Below are 25431 nucleotides of genomic sequence, written 5' to 3' on the forward strand. Positions count from 1 at the left end.
AAATGTGACAAAGAAAATGTCACGTGTAACATTATATGTAACACAACATGTTACATATTACATAATATTTCACGTGTAACATGTTACATATCACGTGTGACATGTACAAAACAAGTGACATGTTACTTATCACATGTAATATGCTACATGTTACGTGTTACATGCTAGTATTACATCGATTTATGTACATAGACCACCCTGTTCCGAAACAGAATGGCCATTCTGTTTCGGACGAAATTTCAACACGGTATAAATCAGCTTTAAAGTTCGTGTTTTCGCCTTTTTTTTATTTCCCAACTTCAGCTTCTTGAGAAGATGCGGTTTATGCAAAAAACTCACTTTTGAAAAAAAACGGTCTTTAGACCACTCTGTTCCGCAACGGCTCAATTTTACTACACACTATTGTTTACTCTTTGTAAAGCAACATTTAGGATTATTTTTCCTATAGTAAGAAATGTGACTGGTTTTTCAAAACCAGTCAAATATCGTAGATAGTACATTTGTAACCGTACAATTTTGTCGAAGATAATTATATCTATAGAAACTTTTCAATCAAGCGTAACAATAAAACAAACAGCTGCCTTGATTCACACTCTTTATTAGATGACGACGTTAAATTGATGTGTGATAGACATTGAAACTATACAATGTGCACAATATTGTTTGATCAAAAATCGAAATGTTCATTATTCTGTTGTCATTCAACTAAAACAGCTGCTGTGGCGGCATGGGTCGATCCTTTCTGTGTTGTCGTTTTGGATAGAATGCGGCTTTAGTTGTGGTTCCGGTCAATTCCTCCATTTCCTGTTTCACCTTCAATTTATGCTTTTTACCGTACCAATGTTGAGAAAACAGTTTTTCATCGGCCAGAATGATGTTGCACGATTTGCAATAAAACTTTCCCGACGGCATACGATACAAAGACCAATCATTTTGTTTCACCTGTTTGTGCAGTATAGACAAGATACTTTGAGCCGGAGCTCCCGTTTTGTTGGCAGGTGGCAAACGACCGACCGATTTCAATTTTTTCAGATGTTTAGTGCCTTTCAAATGGGTCTCCATAACAGTTGCGGAGGTCACAGCAATTTGACACACCTTGCAAAATACTCCACTCTCATCAACGCAGTCGGCACTCTCCTTTTTCAGTATTTCGGATTGGAGTGAATCGGCTGTTGTACTTGCTTCAGCGACGAGTTTGGGCTTTCTCGCCGACTTCGTTTTTGTTGGTGCTGTATATGGTTCCACCAAGACAGGTGGAGGTTGCGAGTAGTCCGCAGCCATGACAGCCGTTGGAGCATACGGGGAAACAAGTGTTGTCGGTATATATGGTACAGGAAGAGTCATCATTTGTGGTTGGCTCACTGTAGCGGCAATTGGATAGGTTTCATTGGATGCTCCATTACCAGTTGTACCAAGAACATTTTCCATAATTTCCTTAACGCCAGGCGGTGGAGAAGGAGGTGGCTCCAAGCGCATTCGCTTTATGTCCTTTGCACTATAGTGGTCTGCTTGATTAGCGAACGACGCGCCGATTCCGAAACGTTCGGGATGTTCATCCGGTGTAGTTAAGCTATGTCAAAAGCAGAAAAATACTATTAGACTTGCATGTTTAGAGTAAAATATTGATATGATTTCGAACAGCACCTTTAAAATTCAGTAGTAAAAATGCATCTACTCGGTATTCCAAATCTATTGAGACTATTTATTAATTTACATTAAACAATGACAATAACGTTGTTAAATAAAAGTATTCTAGCGATCAGAACATAAAGTAGATGCTATTTAGTGATAAAACATTATGCATATGATGCTGTTTCAAGCCGAGATTGCATAACACATATGTTCAATCGAAAACTATTTGCCGTTGAGCCGAATTTGAATAGAAGACTTTGCTTTACTTCTCTCGTAATTTTCATACGGGAAAAGTAAAGCAAACTTTTTTATTTATACAACCTGTAGAACCTTTTATCTCCACGTCTAGTGTTGGTGGTCCATGCATAACAAACAATATCGCACGCTTAGCCTTGGGTGAGGCTAATAAGTCTCGATCAACTAAGATTATTTGAGAAAATTCGTTATTGTTTATCGATATTGTTTTTTTTTTTTTTGGCACATTTTGCATGTAGGATAAATTACAACGATACACCGTGCCCCAGTGCTGAGTCGAGAAAATTTACAGCTCGTAAAGATCCTCGACTCGACCGGGAAATCGAACCCGATATCACAGCCGTGTGGGAGAGCTAGCTAACCGCAGTGCTACGGGACCACTAGGTCATGCATGATAAAATTATTCTCAGTATGTAATATGCGTTCTTACTTTAGCTCCGTATTTAAAACAATGCGAATTTTTGAAAATAAAAATAGACAAACTAGAGATTAGTAAATTCATTTGAAAATTTATTTACATAATCGTATTTTGGAAGAATAAAACATCGAAAATTTTTTGTTCAGTAAAATCAACATTGACCAAACATATAGTTGAAAAGATGAATACGCAAATAAATTTCAGTTGTGAAAATATTGATTTTTACCTTAATCAGATATCAACGGGAACTCGAACCACATTTTTACTTATTTTACATTTTTACTTATACACTACAAGACTTCCGAAAAAATACTGGTATTCTTGAAATATCACAGTGTCTACTCCTGCAGCGGCAAGACATAAATAGTTTTCGATTGAACGTTATACAAGCCCTAGCTACATATCAATATTGTGAAGAAATCCCCAGAAATATAAAAAAATAACTCGCTAATGTATATCATAACTCGAACGATTGCATGTTCAACTCTGGCTGCCAAATCCGGTCGACGTTCCATCATCAACACTGCACCAGTTGGTAGTGGAAGACACAACCCTGCAGTACCACGCTGAAAATCAGGATGGGAAACAGCATATCAGAAAATAAAACGGCCTGATCGCATTGAATTGCATGAAGCCATTACCAACCGCATTACCCGAGATTGCGACGCAGCACAAATCCCGGTCGAATGTCGCATTTTTGTTTGCCAACATAGCTTCGATCGGGCGTTCGTGCTTTCCACTGACACGCTCGTCTCTGTTGATCGAAAAGCTCTCGTGAAACAAAAATCAACCAAAGACATTTCTAGGGTTCCAGCCATGGCTTCTGCGGAAGGCACACCTGGATCAAACGGTACATTTTATTCCGCCTCTCGAATGATGACACTTGACCCCTTGTTGTTCAGTATACTTACCGACTGGCGATCCGACATCATAAGATTCTAAAGACAAATAAAATGTACCAAATGAAACCCAGAAGTGAACCTCGTTTCACTGATGCATCAAAAATGTATAAATATCCCTGAAAGTTATGGGCCCTATTGCAGAAGACTAGTCGGCTCGACTCGACCATGTATTGAGGACGAGTTGCTCATCGAAGCTTCTGTAACATGGCATTTTCCTATAGGTTTATGTAACACAGCATCTCAGAATCATGAGCAAGATTTATTAACAGACGATCACAAATTTCCTATAAAATCATGGATCAGATGATAATATAGGTTCTACTATTACGTCTGTCTTTCTGTGGTTTATTGGTAATTGTTTAAACTATTGCTTCATATTTAACTAGATATAAACTAAATATATAAATTCAAATCAGAAAAATAATTTTAACATTCACCGTTATTTCTTTATTCACCAACAAATGAATAAAGAAATAACGAAAAACAAGGTTAGAGGATTTCCAGAAAGATTTTTCCAACTTTGTTTTTTTTTTACTCAGAACACGATTCTTCAAAACTGAGCTTTCCTAAAACAAATTCTAACCGTTTGAAATCAATGAAACAATGTTAAATGAATAATTTCTCGAATGATATTCTAGGAACATTCTTTATATAACCACCTGGAAATTTCGTATTATTTCCATATTCATTGAATAAAGAAGCTAACATGTACGTAGTATTTTAGATGACATTGTTTTTGCCCATATCGTAGCGGTAAGGCTGTGCGGAATTTCGAGGTTTCCGAAACTGAACGAAATTTTTCTCAAAATTCTTCATAAAATAACTAAAAGTTTATAAATTTCAGATAATTTTTCTAGTTGATTCATATTCAGAAGTAGGTTTAGAGATATTTAAAGTTTACTTAAGTGAAAAAGGTTTAAGAAAATTCCGTAAATTAGTAAAAATATAGTGAAAAATATAGATCTCCCATAGGTAATATAGGCTCTGGAGAAACTGTTAGTGTCAGTAGGATCGTAGCGCTAGCCCCGCAATTGTCCTGTACACTGAACGGTTGGCTGCGAAGTCTGTGTATAAAATAAACAGAAGGTCGAGTTCCGAATGGGAATGTAGCACCAAGGCATTGCTTTTTTATAGTAAACTCTAGATTTTTTAATATTTTATGAAGCCTAAAATTTTGAAGCAACTCTAGACCATAATTAGAGCTTATAACATTGGTTGAGAAATTATTAGTTTTCATTATTTTATTGAAAAACATGTTCTCAATTTTATTAAATTTAGAGAAACCCGAGATTTCGCGAAATTTCTCACACCCTTACATAGCGTTAATTATATTATTGAAAAATTAAAATTCAGTAAGCAATTTTTTGTAGTCTTTCATGAAAAATTCGGTTATTTACCTAAGCGCTTCACATAAAATTATTATCTACATCCTTCATTTTGACTAATTAGTTGGATTTATGTAACGCAGAAACAATTTTACTATCAGTTAGAACAGTTAAGCAGTTTTACATTGCAAGAGCAGTTTTACATTGCAAAAATGTAATAACAAAAAAAACACCGTCGATAACCAACACTTACCTTCGTTTCCAATTACCGTCTGCCTTATAGAATCCTTTTCCAGCAGGATTTTTCTTACCGCGTACCACCATTTGATGACGCTTGCCGGTGTAATGTTGATTGGCATGCTGAATCGAAGTGAGGGGCAAATCACACGCCTCGCAATGCAGCGAGTTTGGACCCACCGGCTCAATTGGAGACGGTCTACGCTTTGTACGGTGCGGCATGGGAGTTTTGGTGCGTTCGCACCACTCTTTTAACCACTGTACGATCTTTTTCTCGTGCACCATCGAATGGTAATGCACGTTGGCAGAAATATGAGAATTCATCCTACACTTGCAGAGGCTGCAATTTAGAGGCTCGAACAATTTTTTCAAATCAGCTGGGAACAGCTCTTCATCGTCGGGGTTAGCTTAAGTAGAATTGCAATTAGATTATTAGAAATAATCGTTTTTTTAAAACTTACCATAATAAGTAGTAGTTGTGTAAATTTTCGATTTATTTGCGGAAGCTTCAGAACGACGTTTAATCGATGAAGGCGGACGTTGGTGATCGTTTCCTCTGTTGTAGAAGGGGTCAACGTTAACCAATGGTGTGGTGAACACCGGTGCTGAAACTGTTGTTGCTTGTGGAGGATAACATACAGCCGGGTAAATTCCTGGTGCCGCATTTGGTACTCCCATGTAGCAGTCTTGATATCCTTTCTGATATTCATACTGTTCTAGTTGTTTCTGGTAATTATTGTGCGCTTCCAAATACTGATTATATGCTGCCTGTTGCTCTTCATAAGTTGTCAAAGTTGCTTGCTTATGCATATACTCCTGATAAGCAGTATATTGTTGTTGGTAGAGGGTATACGCATTTTGATACGTACGCCATTGCTCTACAGCGTTAGCCGCAGAAGCTGCCAATTCGGCATCCGTCTCCAAACCTGGTTTGGAAGGTTCCTGTGGCGGATCCATTGAAGTCATCGTTGGTTTTTACTTTACCTTTGCATAATAACGAAAGATACCCTCACGTCAACTGCGAATAATTATTTTGAATGTTATTGTCGAATAATTTACAATTTTTATTCAAAAAGAGACAAAACCTATCGAGAAGCACGAAATAATAAAAACATATTTATCCGCTAAACGTCAAAAGAGCGAGAACCTGCTCACATCTTTTTAAGTCTGGAAATCAAAATCAAGGCTAGTGTTATATCAATGAGGTATACAAAGGTGAGGAAGAAGAAGACATTTGTCTGTATTAGTAACGAAAAAGAGGTAAATAAAAGCACGTGTTGGGGTTGTGACGTAGAACTCCAAAAACAAGAAAATGCCATTTGGAATTGTGTTCCGCATTGTTTGACGACACAGGCAGGCATTCTCAGCCGTAAACTGTCATAACTTGTAGAAATTTCTTGAAAAAAATGAACCGAACATTGAAATTTGGGCATTGTTTTTTGGCTTCTACGTCATCACTCTTAACAAAAAAGAAGCCCTTTAAACCCGAGACTCAAACCACCTCCGTACCTTTCTATATTCCATTGGTGTTATACCACTGTAAATAACCCACTCGATCCTTAGGGATCATTCAAATAATATATAACGCGCTCAGGGGTGGGGGGGTATTCAGCGAAGCGTTACATTGCATGTGGCAAAAATGTAAAATTGCGTTACATGGGGGTTCCGCGTTATGTAATATTTGAACGGTTCCTTATGTCGCCTGAACAAATAAAATCAATTACTTTGTTCACTCAAATAGGGGGTTTTAATTTAAAAAAAAAATACCTGGTTTTTCTTTAAGTAATCGATGACCTGCCTTTCAGTAAGCACTATGTAATTTTTCTTAGATCTCTACGATTTTTCTCTGATTTTAAAATTGCAAAATCACATTTTTTTAAATTTTCACTAACTGGCAAGTAGTGTACAAAGTGACATTTCTATTAAATGACAGCTGGCATGCCTAAGAGAAACATAACCCTGGTCAAGCGTCATTTTTTCTCTATGACAGGGATGTTTGTCATGACGGATGCCAACTTTGACGTCTTGCACTGTCGTTGGTTGTGGTCGTCTAAACTACTCCCAAAATGAATCCTGGGTATACGAAAGCCGACATAAATGCTCTTCCTAAATTTGACTTTGTTATGGTTCAACAGTTTCTGGCGACAAGTGATAAGTTCAGAAATGCAAACAAGAAAGGAAAAATTGAAAGGTATGCAAAATATCGCTGTGGAAAAGCATGAAAGTTTCTTAAATCCGACATTCTGTACCTAGATCGCAAAACCCGGATTATTTGAAATCCGCTGTAGGAAAAGTCCAGTATAAGATCGACGGAAGCATATACACCATCAGGGCCAGGATTGTCCCGGAGCACAAGGTGACGAAGCGACAATATAGTGTAGTGGCCATCATCAACACGGCTGAGGAAGTAATCGACGTGTATTGTGAAAGTGAATCTGATGGCTGCAAAGCTGCTGCAGGCGGTTGCAAGCACGCTGTCGCGTTTTTATTCTTTCTCTACGATAAATATAATCAGCCATCGCCAACGGAATTATCTTGTCTTTGGAAAATCCCGCAGCTTGCGAAAGTGGACGAAAATATTGATAATTTTGACTAGGCGAAATGCAATCGATCTGGAGTGACAGCGGTAAAAACAACAGGAAATGACAGCGGAAGGTTTTTGCAATTACTTCTCGAAAAGTGTCCGGAAGCTCAAACAAACACTTTTTTAAAATACCATCAGTCGTATCCGCAAGTGGAATCTTACGCTATGCACTGCTTGATTCTTGATTTTAAGCGAGCAGGTCAACCTTCATACAGCTGCAAAGCGTTTGTCGATTACTGTAAATCCAGGATGGTACATGCAGTATGCGCAGAAATACAATCGGTTACCAAACATCAGAGTGCCTGTTCGAAATGGCATCTTCTCAAATTTTGGCGGGTTTCTGCTTCGAAAATTTATGAAGCCTCGCGGTGTAAAACTCCGGATGGGTCGTTAGTTAGTTTCATATTGGGGCAGTTATCGATTTCAACCGAAGCGATGCGAAGAGGGCTGCGCTTAGAAGGTAAGGTGGTTGCCATCATCAAGAAGCACTATCCTAACGTTAGGCGGTGCGGGTTTTTCCTGAACCCCATATATCCGACATTTGGAGCATCACCTGACGCCGTTAACGCAACCACTGTCTTTGAAATCAAGAGCCCTAGCAAGAAGAAAAACACTGCATACTACATCAATGATGCGGTTGAATTAACGGATAAGGTTAAGTCGCAAATCCAGTTGCAAATGATTATTGCCAATAGAGGCAAAGGAGTTTTGGTATTAGTCATGGGCGCAATTGAGGAAAATTTCTAGGGGGGGGGGGGGAGTTTTCATGTATGTCATTTAAAAAAAGAGAAAAAAGAGTTTGTATATGCTTATTTAATAACGCTTAAAATAGTATCGTAAAAGCAGAAACAAATCACTTAAGGATAGAATCTCCGAAGATGTACTGAATATCTTGAACACACCGTCAACGCCAAGCTCTTTCAGCAGCACTGATTCCTTAGGGGTAGTTGTTCTCCTTAGAGAGCAGCTTGTCTGCGCGTCTACCCCACAGGCTAGGGGCGGCTCAAACAGCGACTGATCCGGACCGGACGGTTGAACTATGAATTGCGGTATCTCGCCAGCTACATCTATGGCGGCAGCTCCGTCGCGAGACTAGGCATCGCAGCCCTAGTAAGGCAGCATACTAAAATCAACATACTACGGAGAATCAAGAATTCAAAACCCAGCCGACGAAATAAAGCAGGCATTAGACGAAGCAAATATTTGCTATTTTTTAATACAGAATTTATTTTGTGCAAATAAAAATCGTACCAAAAATAGCAAAAATTTGCGTCGTCTAATACCTGCTTAAGGACGACGATTAGAATCTCAGTACATGTAACAGTAGATCGCTTAACGACCTGGATCCCGGATCGTTGCGCTCCAGGAGATTTGACGGAAAGGAGAGAAGGTACGGTGGATTTGTGGCCGCAAGGCACGATAGCTGCTCGCGTAGAGACATCAAGATCGTCGTTGGGGACATGAACGGAAGGAAAGACTTATATAAGCCGGTTATCGGCCCGCACAGCCTGCTATGCACCAACTTCGCAGCTTCCCGGGGATTAGCAGTCCAAAGTCCTTTCTTTCCTCGACCAACGTGCAGCAGAACAAATTGACCACGTTCTCAACGACGGCCCGTTCTTCTCAGACATTAAGAACGTACGCACCTATCACGGTGATGATCGGTCATGACCACTTCGATACAAAAAACTACAAAACCCTGATATAACCGGTAGTCCTCTACGGAAGTCCTTTTGGTGTTTTCGAACAGAAGTTGCCTATCGGCGAACAGAAGGTGACTATCTACGGTGGAGCACAAGCGGACGACGGATAATGGCGACAGCGCATGAACCATGAGCTACAAGCGCTGCTTGGAGAGAACCCCATTGCACACCTGGCGAAAGACAACAGGTTGCGGTGGGCCGGTCACATCGTAAGAATGCCCGACGACAACCCTGTGAAATCACTTCTCTTCAGCAACCCAACCGGCACAAGAAATTAAAGGGCGCAGCGTGCATGATGGCTCGACCAGATCGAAAGAGACTTGCGAGTGATGAGACGTCTGGGGAACGGGTGAAACACAGCCCAAAACCAAGTAAAATGGCGACTTCTTGATACATCACGAGTTATTACAGCTCTCGACTGACTGGTAAGGTGAGTAAGAGAGCAAGGGTTGAGAATCGATTCTGGGTGCAGAACTAGTTCTTAGCCAATGAATGACGACATCTCAATTTGTGTTGATTTTGATGCTCTGATAAGTAATATGGAATGTAGATATATTGAATACAATCATTCTCTGGGAAATTCTAGGGGGGGCTAAACACTTTCTAGGGGGGGCTTCAGCCCCCCCTAGCCCCCCCGTAGTTGCGCCCATGGTATTAGTGCTTCCTGGGTTTGAATCTAGCAGGAAACCAGAAAAGTTTGTACAATTTCACGAGGAAGAACAAGACGTGAACTACATCACATGTGTCATGAAGGATAGTTATAAATTTTGGGCAGCAATTGTATATGATAAGTTATTTGAAAAGTTTCAATGACTAAAATTTAGTTTCAGATTACCCTAGTTTAAACATTATTTTCAAACAAATGACTTAATACTATATTTGTTATTTTGAATCTGAAAGTGAAAAAACCGGAGGACAATATAAACTTGAAAATAAACACTCCAAAATGTTTCAAAACTGAAACTGCAAAATAAGTTTTTTTAAATACTATTGGGAATGTCTTGGTTTAATTCAAATGATTATAGCATTTTCATATACACACATATTTGGTATTATAAAATGAGTTTCTTAACCCATTATGGACCGGACCTAGATCCTGATTTTTCTCCAACGCGTTTTTCACAACACAGGCTTATATTGTTCTCATCAAGAAAAAAATGGTGAAGAAAAAATTTTCCGACTTTCCACAACCGAGTATTTCACTGTTCGTTTTTCCGAACAGTGGGCCAATGTGTGATAACAAATCAATGAATACTGAATCATATGATTTCATTGAAATTTATTATTCATGTGGTTCAAGAGCTTCAAAACATTTGAAATGTACATGAACATTACATTTTTTACAGATGAATATTGTGGGTTTGTGAGCTCTAGCTGGAAAGTGTTGTCTAATACTTAAAATCAACAGGAGGGGGAATATATACCACATTTACTTCAGATGCCCGTTGAATAGCTGAAGTTTCTTCATCATCACTCTCTTTCTCCAGTACAGCAAAAACTTCATGCATCGTCAATGCGCGGCGTCGATTCATCTTGATTTCTAAACATGAAGATCGAATTCACTATAGATATACTTAGAGCAAAGTAATCAAATGACATGAAACTGATACTTACGATAGCTTCAATATAGATTCAATCCACATGAAACAATAAAAATTGACGCACTATAAAATAAACATTCATAACCAATCCAGCCATTCAACTAACTGCGTTTGACAGTGCGTAAACAAAGTGAACACCTGTAGGACCACTGTTCGGAAAAACGAACAGTCATTTTCGATCAAGGGGCACGCGCGTTGTTATGCTCGTAGAGTATTGATAAATGGTACAAAATAAAAGTCGTCCATTAGTAACTAGAATATATCCATATCAATAGCTTCAATTACTTTTTTTCAGTTTTAAAAATTATAATGAAAAATTGTGTTTTTGAACACATCTGCGCAAAACGCTAGCCACCCTACGGGATGGTTGGGGAGGGGTGTCTAGTACATTTTTCGTTGCCAACATTTCCAGCTATCATATACAGAAGACGGAATGTTTTTATCTTATCTCAGTTATTCGTTAAAAATTTCTAAAGTACTGTTCGGAAAACCGAACACCCGGTCCATAATGGGTTAAGTATATAAATCACAAATCTGGTGCAAGTTCTCAAAACTTAGATTATTTGATTAATTTACTTTGCAGATTCACTGCTCCTGTGATGATATCGATGATATCGTCCAATTTATCGAAGAACAGAATAGGCAGTTCAGCATGCGAGGCAGCCATGCTATATTCTCTATACCGTCTAATTAGCCGTTCCACGTGAATACGAACACTCGCAATTTCTTTCGCATGAATAGCATCCTCTTTAGAAAGAGACGCTTCGTTGGAGACGCTTGGGGGTCTAATCAATATACCACCTTTCTTAGCAACATCTGATGCCACGTTCTTGAAACCTCTATCAGCCAGCACGCCCATTCCAGGTCGGATGCGGTTCAAATATCCCGATTTGTTTACAATCTTTTGATCACTCGCACGCCCAGGGAATCCTTTTGAAATGAAGTTAATCAACCCGCATGGAGTGCACGATACTAAGTATTTCACAGTATTGCATGACTTGTATAGAGAGTAGGTTACAGATTGAATAACAGGATACGAAGACTTTTGTACTTGTATTTCGAAGCAATCAATAATGCTCTCTACGTTGCTGTAATTTTGTAAAAATGCAACTGGTAGAAATTTCTTTATATTCTCGGACATTGGCCAAAACATAAGTTCCCTCATTTCCGCAGCGATTATGGGAACGGAATTGTTAAAAATTTGAGAAATTCTGGAACAACTCAATCCGAATACATCGGATAGTATATCGAAGGACTCGTTCATTCTGATTTTACGTAAAACAATCATAATGTCCCTCTCACTGAGTTTAGTGGCCTCAGCCACCGCGTCCAATACATACAGGCTGTCATCCGGAACACCAAGATATCGCATAGGATGCTTTTTCATCAACTTGTTGCTAAAAGCAACATATCGAAATTTATTCTCAGTTCGATTTAGTTCAGCCTCAAATTCAAGGTCACTTTGATGGTTTGGAATGTACTCGCTACTAGCGGACGTTGGCGCTAGGGAAGATGATGTAAGCAAAGATGAGCATGTATGACCTGAAAACAACCGACAACAATTTCATTAGCCTGTACTTTGTCCGTATTGTCGTACGTACTATTAACCCTAATCAATCCAATCAAATACAGAAATCCTCTTTTTTTGTTTTTTTCCTAAACTGCTAATTTTCAAAACTTTTTCCGGTGATTAGAATAATAAAATAGCTCTGACATGAAAAGAGCTCGAACATAAAGTATTTTCCATTGTCTCAATAAAGTAAGTTTATATAACAATTGACTGTTTAACAGTTGGTTGGCAAACATGAGAAACTCGTAAAATTAGTGAATCACCTATGGAACTTTGGGAAGAAGAGAGTTAAAATTTCGCCAAATAAGACGAAAAGAGCAATTTTCACATTTACCTAGTTGGCTAGAGTAGAACTAATAGTTGCGTACGTACAATTATTATGGTAGATTATTTTTAAACAACTTACCTAGTGGACATACAGACGTATGTCTAGGAGACGTCATAAGTTTCTGATGAAAGTTAAGGGCTCTGCTTGTTTGTACCTCTTTGCTGACCATAACAGCTCTACACTGTACGGCCACGGAAACTGTACTAACGATGTCGGTCAATGTTGCCTTATCTCTCAGATTACCGTTTTCTGTAACACCCACATCATAGTTTACGGCTAGAATATCCTCAATAGGAATGTCCTCATCAGAAGTATCCTGAGTTATTTTCACTTCTCCTAAAAGATGAAAAATAGTGCGCTTTGGTAATAAAATTAAGCTTAGTGCCCTTTTTTACCTTCTGTTGATAGGGGATTCATTTCAACTACTGGCAAACATAGTTTTTTCTCGCCACCGGTATTAAAAAAATACTTTTCACAACCCATAAAACATTTAAAAGAAAAGAATTGTTAGGACTCTATTATGTTAGTAGCTATTTATTTACGCTACCTGAGTAATACGGCAAATGCTTATGTGGCAAAATATCTTTACCTGAAATGTATCGTTGTGAATAATTGCCGGCCTTCACGGTTACTATTTTGAAGTCGATTAACTGTCAAGAAAAAACAACAAGTTATTCCAGTTATTTGTTCACGTATTGTTCAGTTACATCGAAATGGTTTTGGCACACATGAAGGCGTTGTTTGGCCAGATTTTCAGGCATCGGATTTTCCGCGTATAGTCCTGCTCTCCGTAGCCAAATTTTTCTCTGTTCCGGTTCCTGCGGCATCGCAAAGAAATGAATAGCCGGCCCCTGAATTTTGCTCACATAACAATTCACAACACAACACTCGATCATCTTACGATTTTCATGCATAAAACATTCTTTAAATGTAATAAACTCAAAAACGGCAAGCTTACTTGCGAATTTCTCAGTTGTTGATAAACATTAAATGTTCCGATCAGGGCTTGTCAAAAGAAATCAGCCGATTACCTGTGCAATGATGGTTGCTTTGTTATTCGGTGTAGTTTGGTTTAAGGTAGAATATGCCATGGAGCTACAGAGTGAAGTTGTCTTAAAATTACTTTTGGTTGTTAAATTTTGAAATCGATTTTTAAATAGTTCTGCTGCTTAAATTAAAAAACGCTCAAAGAAATATGTATTTTTTTCGACATTTTCTATCAAATCAAATAATAATATATATATACCCCTGAAATACCCAATTGCATTTGTTAATTAACATGCATTACTAATGGAATTCACCAATTCACCTATGTACGACAACGTCAAATTTATCGCTGCTCGTGAATATGGCACACGCCATTTTGAAAAGATAGACTTGTCGATATTATTTTATGTAACGTATTATGGTGAGCACTGCACTGAGCACAACGGCCAGAAAGCGCGTTCCCAAGCAGCCACGTCAATGTCAGAAAATATGCTCTGTAAATGACAAATAAATAACATAAGCGAAAATAAAAGTTTAGGAGCAAGTTAAAGTAGTATAAGAAAACTAAAAAAGAGTTGAATAATTATAACAGCTGCAGTTGGATTAATTGGATGAGAAAAATAACTTAATTCCGGAATAGGGCGAATCTAACAAACTGTAAACAAATGGAATTATACCGAAAACGTATGAAGTGAGCTACTAATAACCTCTAAACTTCGAGAAAATAATGTATCTATTTTCTAACCATTAAAAAGTTCGATGTTTGTTAAGGGCGAAATCTACTTCATATCAAAACGAAATAAAATGAGGAGTACGCCCTTTTTGTTGTTTACGTTAGTGAAAGGCGAAACTTGACTTTATCTTGATGAATGGGCGGAATCAAAATTGTCAACAAAATAAACATTGAAAGCAAAGGGCGTATTCCGATACAATAACGTAAACACGGAGTATAGTAAAGGACGATACTGTCGTGCAGATCAAAATAAGGCGCAAAGTAAAGGGCGATACTTTCGAGCAGATTTAAAAAGGCGCATAGTAAAGGGCAAAACAACAAATTTTCGAAAATACAATTAAAAGCGACTGGAATTCAAGTTTTATGTGTGACATGGACGACGTTAGAGCAATTTTGCTTATATTAGCGTATTTAAATGACAAATATATTGTTGAATCGTTAATTAGAATTTGAAATTGTGAGTGAAAACTTTGTTTGCCTTTTTTGAGTGTTAAGTTTCGCCCTAATCACGAGGTAGTCCGGAATTAGTACGGTATAGGGTTCAAATGAATTTATTATAAAATGTGTAACATGGGTCTTAAACTTACCTCTAAATTAAAAGATAAAAAGCGACAGAAGAGTTAAAATTAACGTTAAAGTGCAGCACAGAGCACGTGGGTAATAACTGAAACATATACATTTTTGACGTAGGACTACGTCTAACCGCACTATATCGAGATACATTCTGAGGAAACTATAAACCAGACTTCCCGTGCACGCGTTTTTTTTTTAAGCGACGAGAGAAATCTTTCTCTCGCTCGTAGAATTTCCATGCATGTACGACGAGACGAGACACGTCACATGCAATTTGCAGGTTGCTCTTTCGCTTCTCTTTCGGTTCGGATTGCGATGCGCAAGGCGATGTTTCATCGCACTACGAACTGAGCGAGACGCCCGTACTGTACATACTTGATACAGCTCGTGCGCTACAGCTCGTGAGACTTTCTCGTGTACACAGATTTCCTGTACACGCGCTGAAACGACGAGAGGTTTCTTTTCTTTTTTTTTTTTCGGTAAGAGACTGCGGCGCACCACACGTTGTCTTATCGCTTTACGAACTGAGCGAGACGCCCGTACTGTACCTTAATGAAACTGTATATTAGAGAAATGACAAAGCACTCACCGTTGAGGAAACTGTCAACATCAAAACGGGCGAGCTGTATAATTTTGCATTGCCGTTATCCGTTTTGATGTTGACAGTTGCCTTAACGGTGAGTGTCTCTGCGTCTCTCTGGTGTATAGGCTGCCTACCGTACCTACATACGTTATATGCCGTCAGACCCTTCTGAAGGTGTATTAATCGGAAGAATTCATAAAACTATATTACTACGATCAGATTATCACGAACCTTCAGAACCTGATTTGCAATAGCTATACACTAAGGTCGCTTTTACGCGTTTTTTACGTGGATTCCGGAATTTACGCGGTATTTTTTTTTCTTGCGGATTTCGGTTCCTCTTCACTCGGATTGCAGAATTTACGCGGGTTTATTTTTACGCGGATTCCGGAATTTACGCGGTTTTTTACGCGGCATGTATCCCCCGCATAAAAAGCGACTTTAGTGTACTCAATTCGAAAATTCTATCCAACATCAACATGTACTAGAAAATATAAACAATTTCAATGGTTTTACTATTTTTAACTCCCGAAAAACTTATGTTGTAATTTCAAACCACATTTTTTATCCTTAGAACTACAAAACAGAGTTCTATCATAAGATAGTCAATGACATCTAAACCGACGAAAGGAACACTTCTGTTAACCAACGTAACACTCTGCATCCGGTGCATTTTCGTACCGTTAGCATAATAAGTATAGTAACAAAACGTTCTTATTTCATGTAAACAAAAGTCGGATGAATTAATCATAGAATTTTGAATTGATAAATAAATGAACTAGGTTATATCAATGATAATTCTAACGGTGTTTTGATGCATGCTGCTATAACACCGTTAATGAAAAAAACATAAAATCCCCTGCCTGTTCCCTTCTGCGCAAAATCAATTTCCTTCTCGCACCATTAGCACAAAGCAACATGCGAGGCAAGCTTGCGAGACGAGCTCACGAGAATTTGCACGCAAGCTGTCTCAAGTACGCGACGCCCATGCACCGCACTCGTTAAGTTGAGAGACGAGATATCTTCGTGTACGTCGCAATAAAAATTCCCATGCGACGAGACATGGCTCGTACGAATGGTAAGTTTTCTCGCTCGCACGCTGCACACAGCACGAAGCGACTGAATGAGAAACGAGACTAGTAGCGCAAAGCACACTGTCTCTTCTTTGTGCGAGCGAGATTTCAGGAAGTCTGCTAAAAACCAAGATGTAACGTCGGAATGAAAGATTTCAAACGGTAATACTGATGTAACCACATGAAGGATCACAATAATCAATATGTCGTTGGATTGATAAAATGATGGACAATTTTGTGATTCTTCATATATCATTGTTACCTAATTGTTAAACAGTGAAAATTGATGAAAAGTTTCAAGGTCGTATTTTTACGAACAATGTACCAATCACATGCGAGCACTCCTGGCACAGACTTCATGAGTGGACACCAACTGCCTGCTGACAACCTCTATTCAGTGGCAAAAAAAATTTGACAATCCTCCCGTCCCAATAGGTCAACTAATATTTGCTTCCATGAACCTAAACTATTTTGATGTCTTGAAAGTAAAGCTCTTTCGGAAAGTTCGTAACAACCTCCTTTATAAGACAATTAAACGATCTGTTGTGAGAATGTTATTAAAACTGATGTCTTGAAGGAAAACATGCTGACACAGGCAACAGTACTGCACCAAGCCATGTATGAGAAGACGGTCGCTCGTCGTCAGTGCAGTAGCACTCGATTGCCATTTGTGTGCAGTCAAGCCAAGTGGAAATAATGTAGCTGCTGTCGACGTACAGTGGTGCGTGTTCGCACACTACGCTGTGCGACCGGCGATAAAATAATTCTGTACGCAACAGTATATCACGATGTTGGATGTTGCATCCAATATGTGATAACAACTGAACGGATTTTGACCACCAGTGCTTTGATCGAACGACGACGGTTGCCAAAGCATGTGATACAATAATTGGCATATCATTGTACATTGTACATTGTACGATGAACAGTAAATTAGTAAAAAGTTCAGTTGAATTCCACTTCTTCTAGTTCAGTTTCGCAGCTTTCATCCAATCACGAGCTCGCTTTATATAGCTGCAACAGATGTTTTCTCTTCGTTTTAAAGTAATTATTGTATTACTACCCCTGAACAGATTTCAAACACCGATGTCTTAATCGAATAATCGGTAGAATATTGCGAAAGATTGTATAATAATTTAAATATCTCTTCAACAGTTGTGTCAACAGTTGTGTTAACATTACACTAATCAGAGGTTTGCTACCCGTTGCTCGTTTCCTTTTGGTTGTCGCGACGAGTAGATGGCATTTGAACTGCAACCGTAGTGATTTTCATATCCATGTTTGATGATAAAAACTTCTTTCAAATTCTTAAAATTAGAAAATTTTTTTCTCAGATTTATTTAAATGACCAACTATAGGCTATTGAAAAGACAATAGAAAACCAATATGCTTCGTAAAGATTTTTAATCAGCCACCAATGAACTAGTTTTAGGATTGTAAGTTGTTAGAGGTGTCGTTTGATGGATTTAGGCTCAATAATCTGAAAGTATCCGGAACGCAACGTCCGCATGAAGCCTTCAACGACCTAGACACTTGATATGACCCTTCCGAGTAATTAGAGGTATAGCACGGTATTAAGTACTGCTTTGATCATGTCTATTTTGGTTTCGGTTTCGGCAACATAATGGACAAAATGCCTTTCTCTTGGTGGTTGTTGAGTTTGAATTGTTTGAAAGCAAAACAAGAAAACTATAAATTATGATTAAACATAACCGCTCGTTTTTGGCTTATGTGTACCAAAGTCAAACCGCGTCGAAAGTGAAACGTGGTCAAATCGAACAAAGTCTGAATTCTCTAAATGAAATATGAAACTATCGTAGTCCTACGTCAAACATGCGGTCGTGTCTTGGATACCACCCTCGTACTATTTTTAATTTATAAAACTAAACCTAAAATAGAATTAACAGTATTTGGCGCTGAGTTGATGCTAAAGGTGTAAAAAGCTATATCTGCAAAGAAAAAATAAAGGAACTAAAATTATGAGTGAATACCAAAATCACAGACAAACAGACGTGCCACTCGATGACGATTTCATCGACCAGAAAAATAACGATAATTTCGAAATTTTGCTTAGTGGGCAATAATACCGCTAGTGTCGCTATAAGCAAGCGTGCCTTTTCATTAACAAAGACAAAAACCATCAGTAATGCCGCTTGTGTTGATTTAAGCAAGCGTGCACACCCATTAACAAAGACAAAAGCCGTTTTACGAAAACAAGTCAGCAGGAAAACAAGTCACATGGTGGTGCATGAGTGTAACATTTTGAATAAGGACGAAGATTTTTCAGGATTTTTTTTCGAAGAGGCACGTCTGTTCGTCTGTGCTAAAATTATAAGTTGAAACTTAAAAGCTAAATGTACATCTTTCCGAATACATTTAACCCTCTAGTGCCCAATACCGCCATTTGGCGGGCTTCAGTCGAAGTTCCGAAAAGCTTCAATAAATACTTAAAAAGTGTTTATATTGGTTTATAGTGGTTTTATCGAAGTCCGTTTAGAAAATAATTTGGGTACTAGAGGGTTAAGCTTTGATCTGCCACGGTAAGACCGATTCAAGAACAGTTTCGCGCATTCAACGGAGTCCGAACACGTATGTTAACAACAAACCAAAGCGTTAACAACAAACCTAAGCGTGCACTATCGAGAGAACACACCCAGCAATGCTAGGGATTGTAGGAATAAACTAACGGCAGGATCCGTCATTGGTTTTACAGCCAACTTGTGCAGTGCGTTTATTAGAATATTCACCTCCGAAACATCTTATCAAAGAAGATTGGATTCGCCGAGATTTTGAGCATTCAAGATTAGCTTCTCGTTCTCTAGTTGATCGCAGTGATTTAGCTGTTAGTACAGTTTCCCCATGGGACACCGTTTCACCTAGCGCAGGGATTAGGTAGTTCTTCTAGCTGGCTGAAAAGTACATTTAGTTGAGTGATTATACCACAGACAAGCAGACGTACCACGAGATTTATTTTCGTGGATCAAAATAACGGTCAATTTAAATGAGTTTCAGTTATGCGGAATATTTCTGCCGCATCGGTGATGGCGCTGATGTGCCTTTTCCTTTGAATTCAGTTGACAGTATTCGAGCACTGTGCTGCCAAAAACAGAAGAAACCTGAAAGTGTCTCTTTTGCGGAATATGTCCAGTAGGTGTCGCATAAGTTAGGCGGAACCACAATTTTCTTGAAATTTTGTATACAGTGTTACGGCTGTTTGTCTGTGATTATACTCCCCAGGGATCTATCCCTGTTTCGTACGGCCTCTTCCCAAGGAACAATTTGGAAAGCTGTATAAAGGCAAATGTGAAATAAAGGCAGTATAGAAGCAGTCGGCGCTGAATAAACAACTCGTTGAATTATTTGTTGTACAAACGTTGCAATTTTTTTTGTTCACGCATTTATTCAATAGTGGAACTCCAGCTTAAGAAGAAGTCAAACGTTTGCACGAAATTACCAGCAACACTAATGAATATGTGCTGCGTTCAAGTGCTTTAATGGTCCCCATTCATCAGTGGCGTTCTCGTTTAATAAAAGCAATTTGAACGTTTAATACGGCAACCCAGCAACTATTATTCTGCACGTGTTGCTCAAATGCACGTGTTGCTAAATTGTTCGCTTCTGTTTTCGCCGACAGCACTGCTTCCGAATCGGATGCTGAGATTGCTTCGGCAGATGTACCGCTAAACTTAGTTGATCTAAGTACATTTGAAATTACTGCGGACATGATACTGGAAGCTGCGAAAAGACTTAAAACTTCTTTTTCCGTGGGGCCTGATGGAATCCCAGCAGTAGTTTATACCCGTTGTGCAAGCGTTTTAGCTGAACCCTTATCTCGCATTTTTAACCGATCATTTGAGCAAGGAAAATTCCCGCAGATTTGGAAGCATTCGCACATGTTTCCTGTATTTAAAAGTGGAGATCGGCGTAACATTGGGAATTACCGGGGCATTACCAGTCTTTCTGCCTCGTCTAAATTGTTTGAAATTGTAGTTAGCTCGAGAATCTTATCTTGTACGAAAAACTACATTTCTAGTGACCAACACGGGTTCATGTCGGGACGTTCTGTTACCACAAATCTTTTGGACTTCACTACGACTTGCATATCGCACATGGAGCAAAAGGCCCAGATCGACGTCATATACACTGATTTAAAGGCAGCTTTTGACCGAATTGATCACCGCATACTTTTACGAAAGCTTTTGAGACTTGGTGCGTCGCAACAATTTGTTGGTTGGCTAAGATCCTACTTATGTGGTCGGACACTACGCGTGATGTTGAGCTCCTGTTTATCCTCCACGTTCTCCAATACATCTGGAATACCACAAGGTAGTAATATGGGGCCGCTCCTTTTCTTACTTTATTTTAACGATGTGACATTGCTATTAAGTGCTGGATGTAAGCTGGTGTATGCTGATGATCTGAAGCTGTATTTGACTGTGCGCACCATTGATGATTGTCGTGAGTTACAAAGACTGTTGGATATTTTCATAAGTTGGTGCCACAGAAACTGGCTCATAGTCAGTATTGCTAAATGTCAGATCATGACATTCCATCGTATTCGTATTGCGAATCCTGTCCTGTTCGACTATAAGATTGATGGTCACGTGATCGAAAGAGTGGATCAAGTAAACGACCTTGGTGTTTTGCTCGATGCCAAGCTCAACTTTAATCTGAACCGCTCATTTATCATTTTTATGGCAACTCGACAACTAGGCTTCATTGGTAAATTAGGACGTGGTTTTAATGATCCATACTGTTTGAAGGCGTTATACTGTTCACTCGTGAGACCAATATTGGAAAATGCGTGTTTGATTTGGTCTACTTCTCAGCTTCGTTGGACTCTGAGGATTGAACGAGTACAAAAAAGATTTATCCGCTTAGCATTGAGAAATCTTCCCTGGCGTGATCCCGCTAACCTACCACCGTATTCCGAGCGGTGTCGCCTTATTGGCCTTGACACGCTTGAACGACGCAGGAGAATCCAGCAAGCCGAATTTGTGGCCAAGTTATTGAATGGCGAAATTGACTCACCGAGAACCCTATCTTTGCTAAATTTTCGCGCTCCGCAACGCTCACTAAAGTCCGCTGGATTGCTACAACCCAGAGTGCATCGCACAATGTTCGGTTACAATGAACCTGTCACTGCATGTGTTCGAGCATTCACTTCAGTTGAAGAGATCTTCGAATTCGGTGAACCGTCGAACAAATTCCTCCGAAAAGTGACTATGTCTAATATTATATAATTGACCATATAGAATAATATTAGGACCAATGTTTTATATGCTGACTCGGGGCAACCAAATGTATTTTGTTGAATTTAATGTTAGTTCGTAATGTTTGTAGTTTTATTATTGACAAATTGTAAATGCGTAATAGTGTAAAAGTTTAAAATTGTAAATGTATTCTTAACAAAAGATGATGGGGTTTTTATGCCTCCATGAGGATGGCCTCAAAAGGCTTTTCTCCATCCACTAACTTTCATGGAGACCAATATGGTCAGATGAAAATAGATTTTTTGAAGTAGAATACTTCTCTCAGGAAGTTCGGCTACATAGGGATGTGAAATGAAAATCTAAAACCGAAAAAAGTGAAAATATGTCCAATTCCAAATGCTAATAAATCGGTTAGTATTCGATGGATTTCCTTCATTTTTGCAGCAATAGATTGGAAAATCTTCTAAGATTCTTCCCAAAAGAAGATAATTGTGGTTTTATTATTCACACTATTGTACTATTGAAAATAGTCAAGCCTTGTCAAAACGAAAAATTCGACCTCTGATTGGTCGTTATATGATTGCTTCCCAAGCACGGTCGACAGAATCATATACCTTGCAAATGAAAACATGCTATTTGGCCTATATAAGAGCCTGTTTCAGCTGAAGCCGCTCATAATAATTCTAGAGAGCTACAACAGCAGTCGTCCTTCCTTAGCAGCAGCACTAGCCCTGTGGTTGGTCACCACGTCTCGGGAGCAACGCGGTTCTTCTCAGCGTGTGTCGCCAGACTGCCTTATTCCCCCCGTGTTGGGGTAGCATGAAGATTGCCATCAGGAAATCCAATTTTGAACATCAAAATGCCTTTTTCAAGTCAAACAAACAAGTCATTGAACGTTAATAATTTTTGACAACGCAAGCAAGCATTCTGTGTTGCATCCTAGCAATTTAAATCTGTCGCACCCGTCTAATTTACTGAAGGTGAAATAGCTTCCACAGTGCATGTTGCCCGTGTATCTTAATTCCCCCACTGTTAGGGCAGCTCAAAGGTTGTGATCAGCAACCGATTTTGAACCGCAAAATGCCTTTTTCAAAGCAATTAAACAAATAATTGAAGGTTAATAATTTTCTGGCATCAACACAAGCAGACATTCTGTGCGGGATGCAATCAAATTCTGTTGTAGTTGTCTAATTTTCACTTTAATTAGTAAACCCCCCACTGTAGGGGCAGCGCATAGGCTGCGATCAGCATAACCGAAGTAGTTAGCTCGACTATGCAGAGCTAATATGAAGTCGACTCAATCAATCAGCATGAACATAATTTCGTCGTCTTCCAGCTGCCAAGTTGCAACATGATGCAACACGCAACAGCGAGCAAACGAAATCGCTTGATGTTATAAACCGCAATACGGTTAGGGGTAAAATCGTTGCGTGTGTGAGAGCACTATCGGTGTTTACTAGCTGGATACGAAAATCAAATGCGAATTGTGGAATAATTCGTCTAAAGAATATTAGAAAATGGTAAAACTGAACATAAAGGCGTGGCCTATTTCGTAGCACCCTTCGGCTATAAAAGAGTGTTTCTGGGAAAACTAGCTACATTCATTAGTCGGAAGGTGAGCTGGATGGACCGTCCACAACGTTGACAGCAGTAGCAGCAGATATCAGCACTCACCAGTAACAGAGGATAGCAGCGGGTTGCGCCTGTGGCTGCCTTCAAATTAAACAAATCACTTGCCCTGTGGTTGGTCACCACGTCTCAGGTCTCTGCCAGGCTGAACGCCAACGCGAGCGATCGGGTCAGATTTTTGCCGTACATCAGCCGGCTCTTCCTCTAACGGAAAAGTTGGATCATTTCGTCAGAAGAATATTACTGTCGGTTAAATTACAGAGATGCGATTGCATTATATCCGATATGGATTGAGCAATTGTTCTTTTGAGGACAAAAAAAAACACTTAATTTGAAAAGTTAATAGCAGTAGTAGCAGTATCGTAACAGCCTCAGCGGTAGGTGCAGCCGGTACTTCCCTGAGGCCGATGTTATAAGGAAGTAAATGGAAGCGGCACGGCGAAACAGTTCGGGTGTGCTTAGATGCGCGTCATTTTTCGTTGTTGATATTATTCCCCACATGAAACGACGCGCTTTCGTACGATAGCGGCGGTATTAGCGGTAGATGCATTTGCTAACACTTACTCCAGTAAATCCGTGTCTAATTTTCAATGTGAAAACACCTTTCTATTGTGTTGGCCGTGCGCATTAGGCCTCTGCCAGGCTAAACGCGAAAAGCGGCGCGAACCGATTCACCCGGCCGTAGGTTAATGTACAGCTGTCTAAAAGTATTCTACTTCAACCTTGCGGTCGTGGCTTTGCACACAACCCTCCTGTGATTTTTTTTTTTTATTCTCGCTTATTTTCCGTCGGTCTAGTTTCGCCACTGTTGTGGCCAATCACCGACACCCAGGGAGGCGACTCCACACCCAGGACCCTAACTCACGACCCGTTTATTAACAGACCGGCGCCAACGGCTTTACTTCCTCATGCGATGGAAGGCGTGATCCCAGAGATTTTTCGCCTCAGAAAATCTCCCGGTGTCGGCTAGGATTGAATCTAGACCAGTTGGGTTGGTTGTGAGTGGATCACGCCACCTCACAACCATCGACACCTATGTCGGCGGTGGGATTCGAACCCAGGCGTCGAACGTGGTTGGCGGAGACGTTACCAACCACACTAGGCCCCCGCTCGGATGAAAATAGATAATAAATAAATAAATAAATGAATAAATACTAGAAAAAGACATAGATGCGTTTGAAGTCATTTAGGAAGCAGTTTTTTAGCTCCCATAAACACGAACGCTAGATCACCGGTTTTATGAAACATCCTTCTTAACGCGTCGTATTGTTGTTTTTTTTTCATAATTGGATTGTTTAGCTATTCACGGATTTCTGATTTTTTTATATCAGCTTAAAGAGTGTGATTTTCTGAGCAAAACGTGATTTTTTAAAATTTTTAATCACTGCCCTTCGATTTTTGAATGAAGAATGAAAATCGCTCTAAATCGCTTGAATGACAATTGGCATATAGGCGAACCGTCATTGTAGCGATTTCAAGTAGTTTTTTTCGTGATTTATAAATTGAAGGACTATAGAAGATTTTTAAATTCACGTTTTGCTTAAAAAATGCAGCTTTTTCAGATGATTTAAAAAATATATCTAAACCCAATTTCCAAAAATTTAACTTTGTTCAGTGAAGAAATTATACGACACACTTTTTTGAAGGGCGAAGGGGGTTTTAAAGAACAGCAGTAGAATACTGGAGTACTTTGTGATAAGGTCGTATATATAAATGCATGTTCGAACAATCACCAAAAACATCGATCTACCGTAAACCAGCAAGTATTGACATATTGTTTGCTGAAGGTCTTGAAAATTCTACCGAAAACTTGTAGAACATTTCGCTGGAATTATCAGCTGTCAGTTCTCGACAATAAAATCTATGTGTGATAATCAAATAATATTTTGACAGAAAGCCCGTGAAAGTGAAAAAAGTGGCAGTTAATCCAGGTAAACCAGGGGCCTATAAACGTCAAAATTTTGCCTACCAATCATAAATTCATCACGGCGGTAATATTTCATTTCAAATGCTTACAAAACTTATCTTATTCATTGAAAGTGCACATTGTACTGAAAACAAATGTTGAGCTCTGGTTTTTTTCCA

The 25431-nt window shown here is 39.1% G+C and overlaps 2 protein-coding genes across 5 annotated transcripts; both read right to left on the minus strand.

Annotated features, from left to right (window-relative positions):
* Positions 1–578: 578 nt before the first annotated feature.
* On the minus strand, positions 579–5942 carry LOC129723292 (uncharacterized). Its single transcript, XM_055677421.1, has 4 exons — positions 5855–5942; positions 5231–5787; positions 4786–5176; positions 579–1570 (listed from the first exon to the last, which is right to left on the minus strand). Exons 2-4 carry the CDS (start codon positions 5733–5735, stop codon positions 706–708), a joined length of 1761 nt encoding a protein of 586 aa, XP_055533396.1. The 5' UTR covers positions 5736–5787; positions 5855–5942; the 3' UTR covers positions 579–705.
* A 4376-nt stretch (positions 5943–10318) lies between these two features.
* Positions 10319–13698, minus strand: LOC129723293 (uncharacterized). 4 transcript variants are annotated; one of them, XM_055677423.1, is made up of 6 exons: positions 13587–13698; positions 13263–13373; positions 12951–13205; positions 12634–12891; positions 10671–12199; positions 10319–10596 (listed from the first exon to the last, which is right to left on the minus strand). In XM_055677423.1, exons 3-5 carry the CDS (start codon positions 13036–13038, stop codon positions 11217–11219), a joined length of 1329 nt encoding a protein of 442 aa, XP_055533398.1. In that variant the 5' UTR covers positions 13039–13205; positions 13263–13373; positions 13587–13698; the 3' UTR covers positions 10319–10596; positions 10671–11216. The 4 variants fall into 4 exon arrangements, with proteins under 4 accessions (XP_055533398.1, XP_055533397.1, XP_055533400.1 ...); XM_055677422.1 differs by having other exon boundaries at positions 13514–13588; XM_055677425.1 differs by lacking the exon at positions 13587–13698 and having other exon boundaries at positions 12951–13023; positions 13145–13205; positions 13263–13572.
* Between the last annotated feature and the right edge of the window lie 11733 nt (positions 13699–25431).

The sequence above is a fragment of the Wyeomyia smithii genome, chromosome 2 (assembly GCF_029784165.1).
Source record: "Wyeomyia smithii strain HCP4-BCI-WySm-NY-G18 chromosome 2, ASM2978416v1, whole genome shotgun sequence".
Classification (NCBI taxonomy): Eukaryota; Metazoa; Arthropoda; class Insecta; order Diptera; family Culicidae; genus Wyeomyia; species Wyeomyia smithii.

Excerpts from the sequence above, each read along its gene's own strand:
- LOC129723292 (XM_055677421.1), bottom strand. The coding sequence starts at position 5,735 with ATGACTTCAATGGATCCGCCACAGGAACCTTCCAAACCAGGTTTGGAG. Across the intron at positions 5,177-5,230 it reads CACAACTACTACTTATTATG|CTAACCCCGACGATGAAGAG; the intron begins GTAAGTTTTAAA and ends ATTCTACTTAAG. Across the intron at positions 1,571-4,785 it reads GACGGTAATTGGAAACGAAG|CTTAACTACACCGGATGAAC; the intron begins GTAAGTGTTGGT and ends CTTTTGACATAG.
- LOC129723293 (XM_055677423.1), bottom strand. The coding sequence starts at position 13,038 with ATGGGTTGTGAAAAGTATTTTTTTAATACCGGTGGCGAGAAAAAACTA. Across the intron at positions 12,892-12,950 it reads GAATCCCCTATCAACAGAAG|GAGAAGTGAAAATAACTCAG; the intron begins GTAAAAAAGGGC and ends TTCATCTTTTAG. Across the intron at positions 12,200-12,633 it reads TACGTCTGTATGTCCACTAG|GTCATACATGCTCATCTTTG; the intron begins GTAAGTTGTTTA and ends GGTTGTTTTCAG.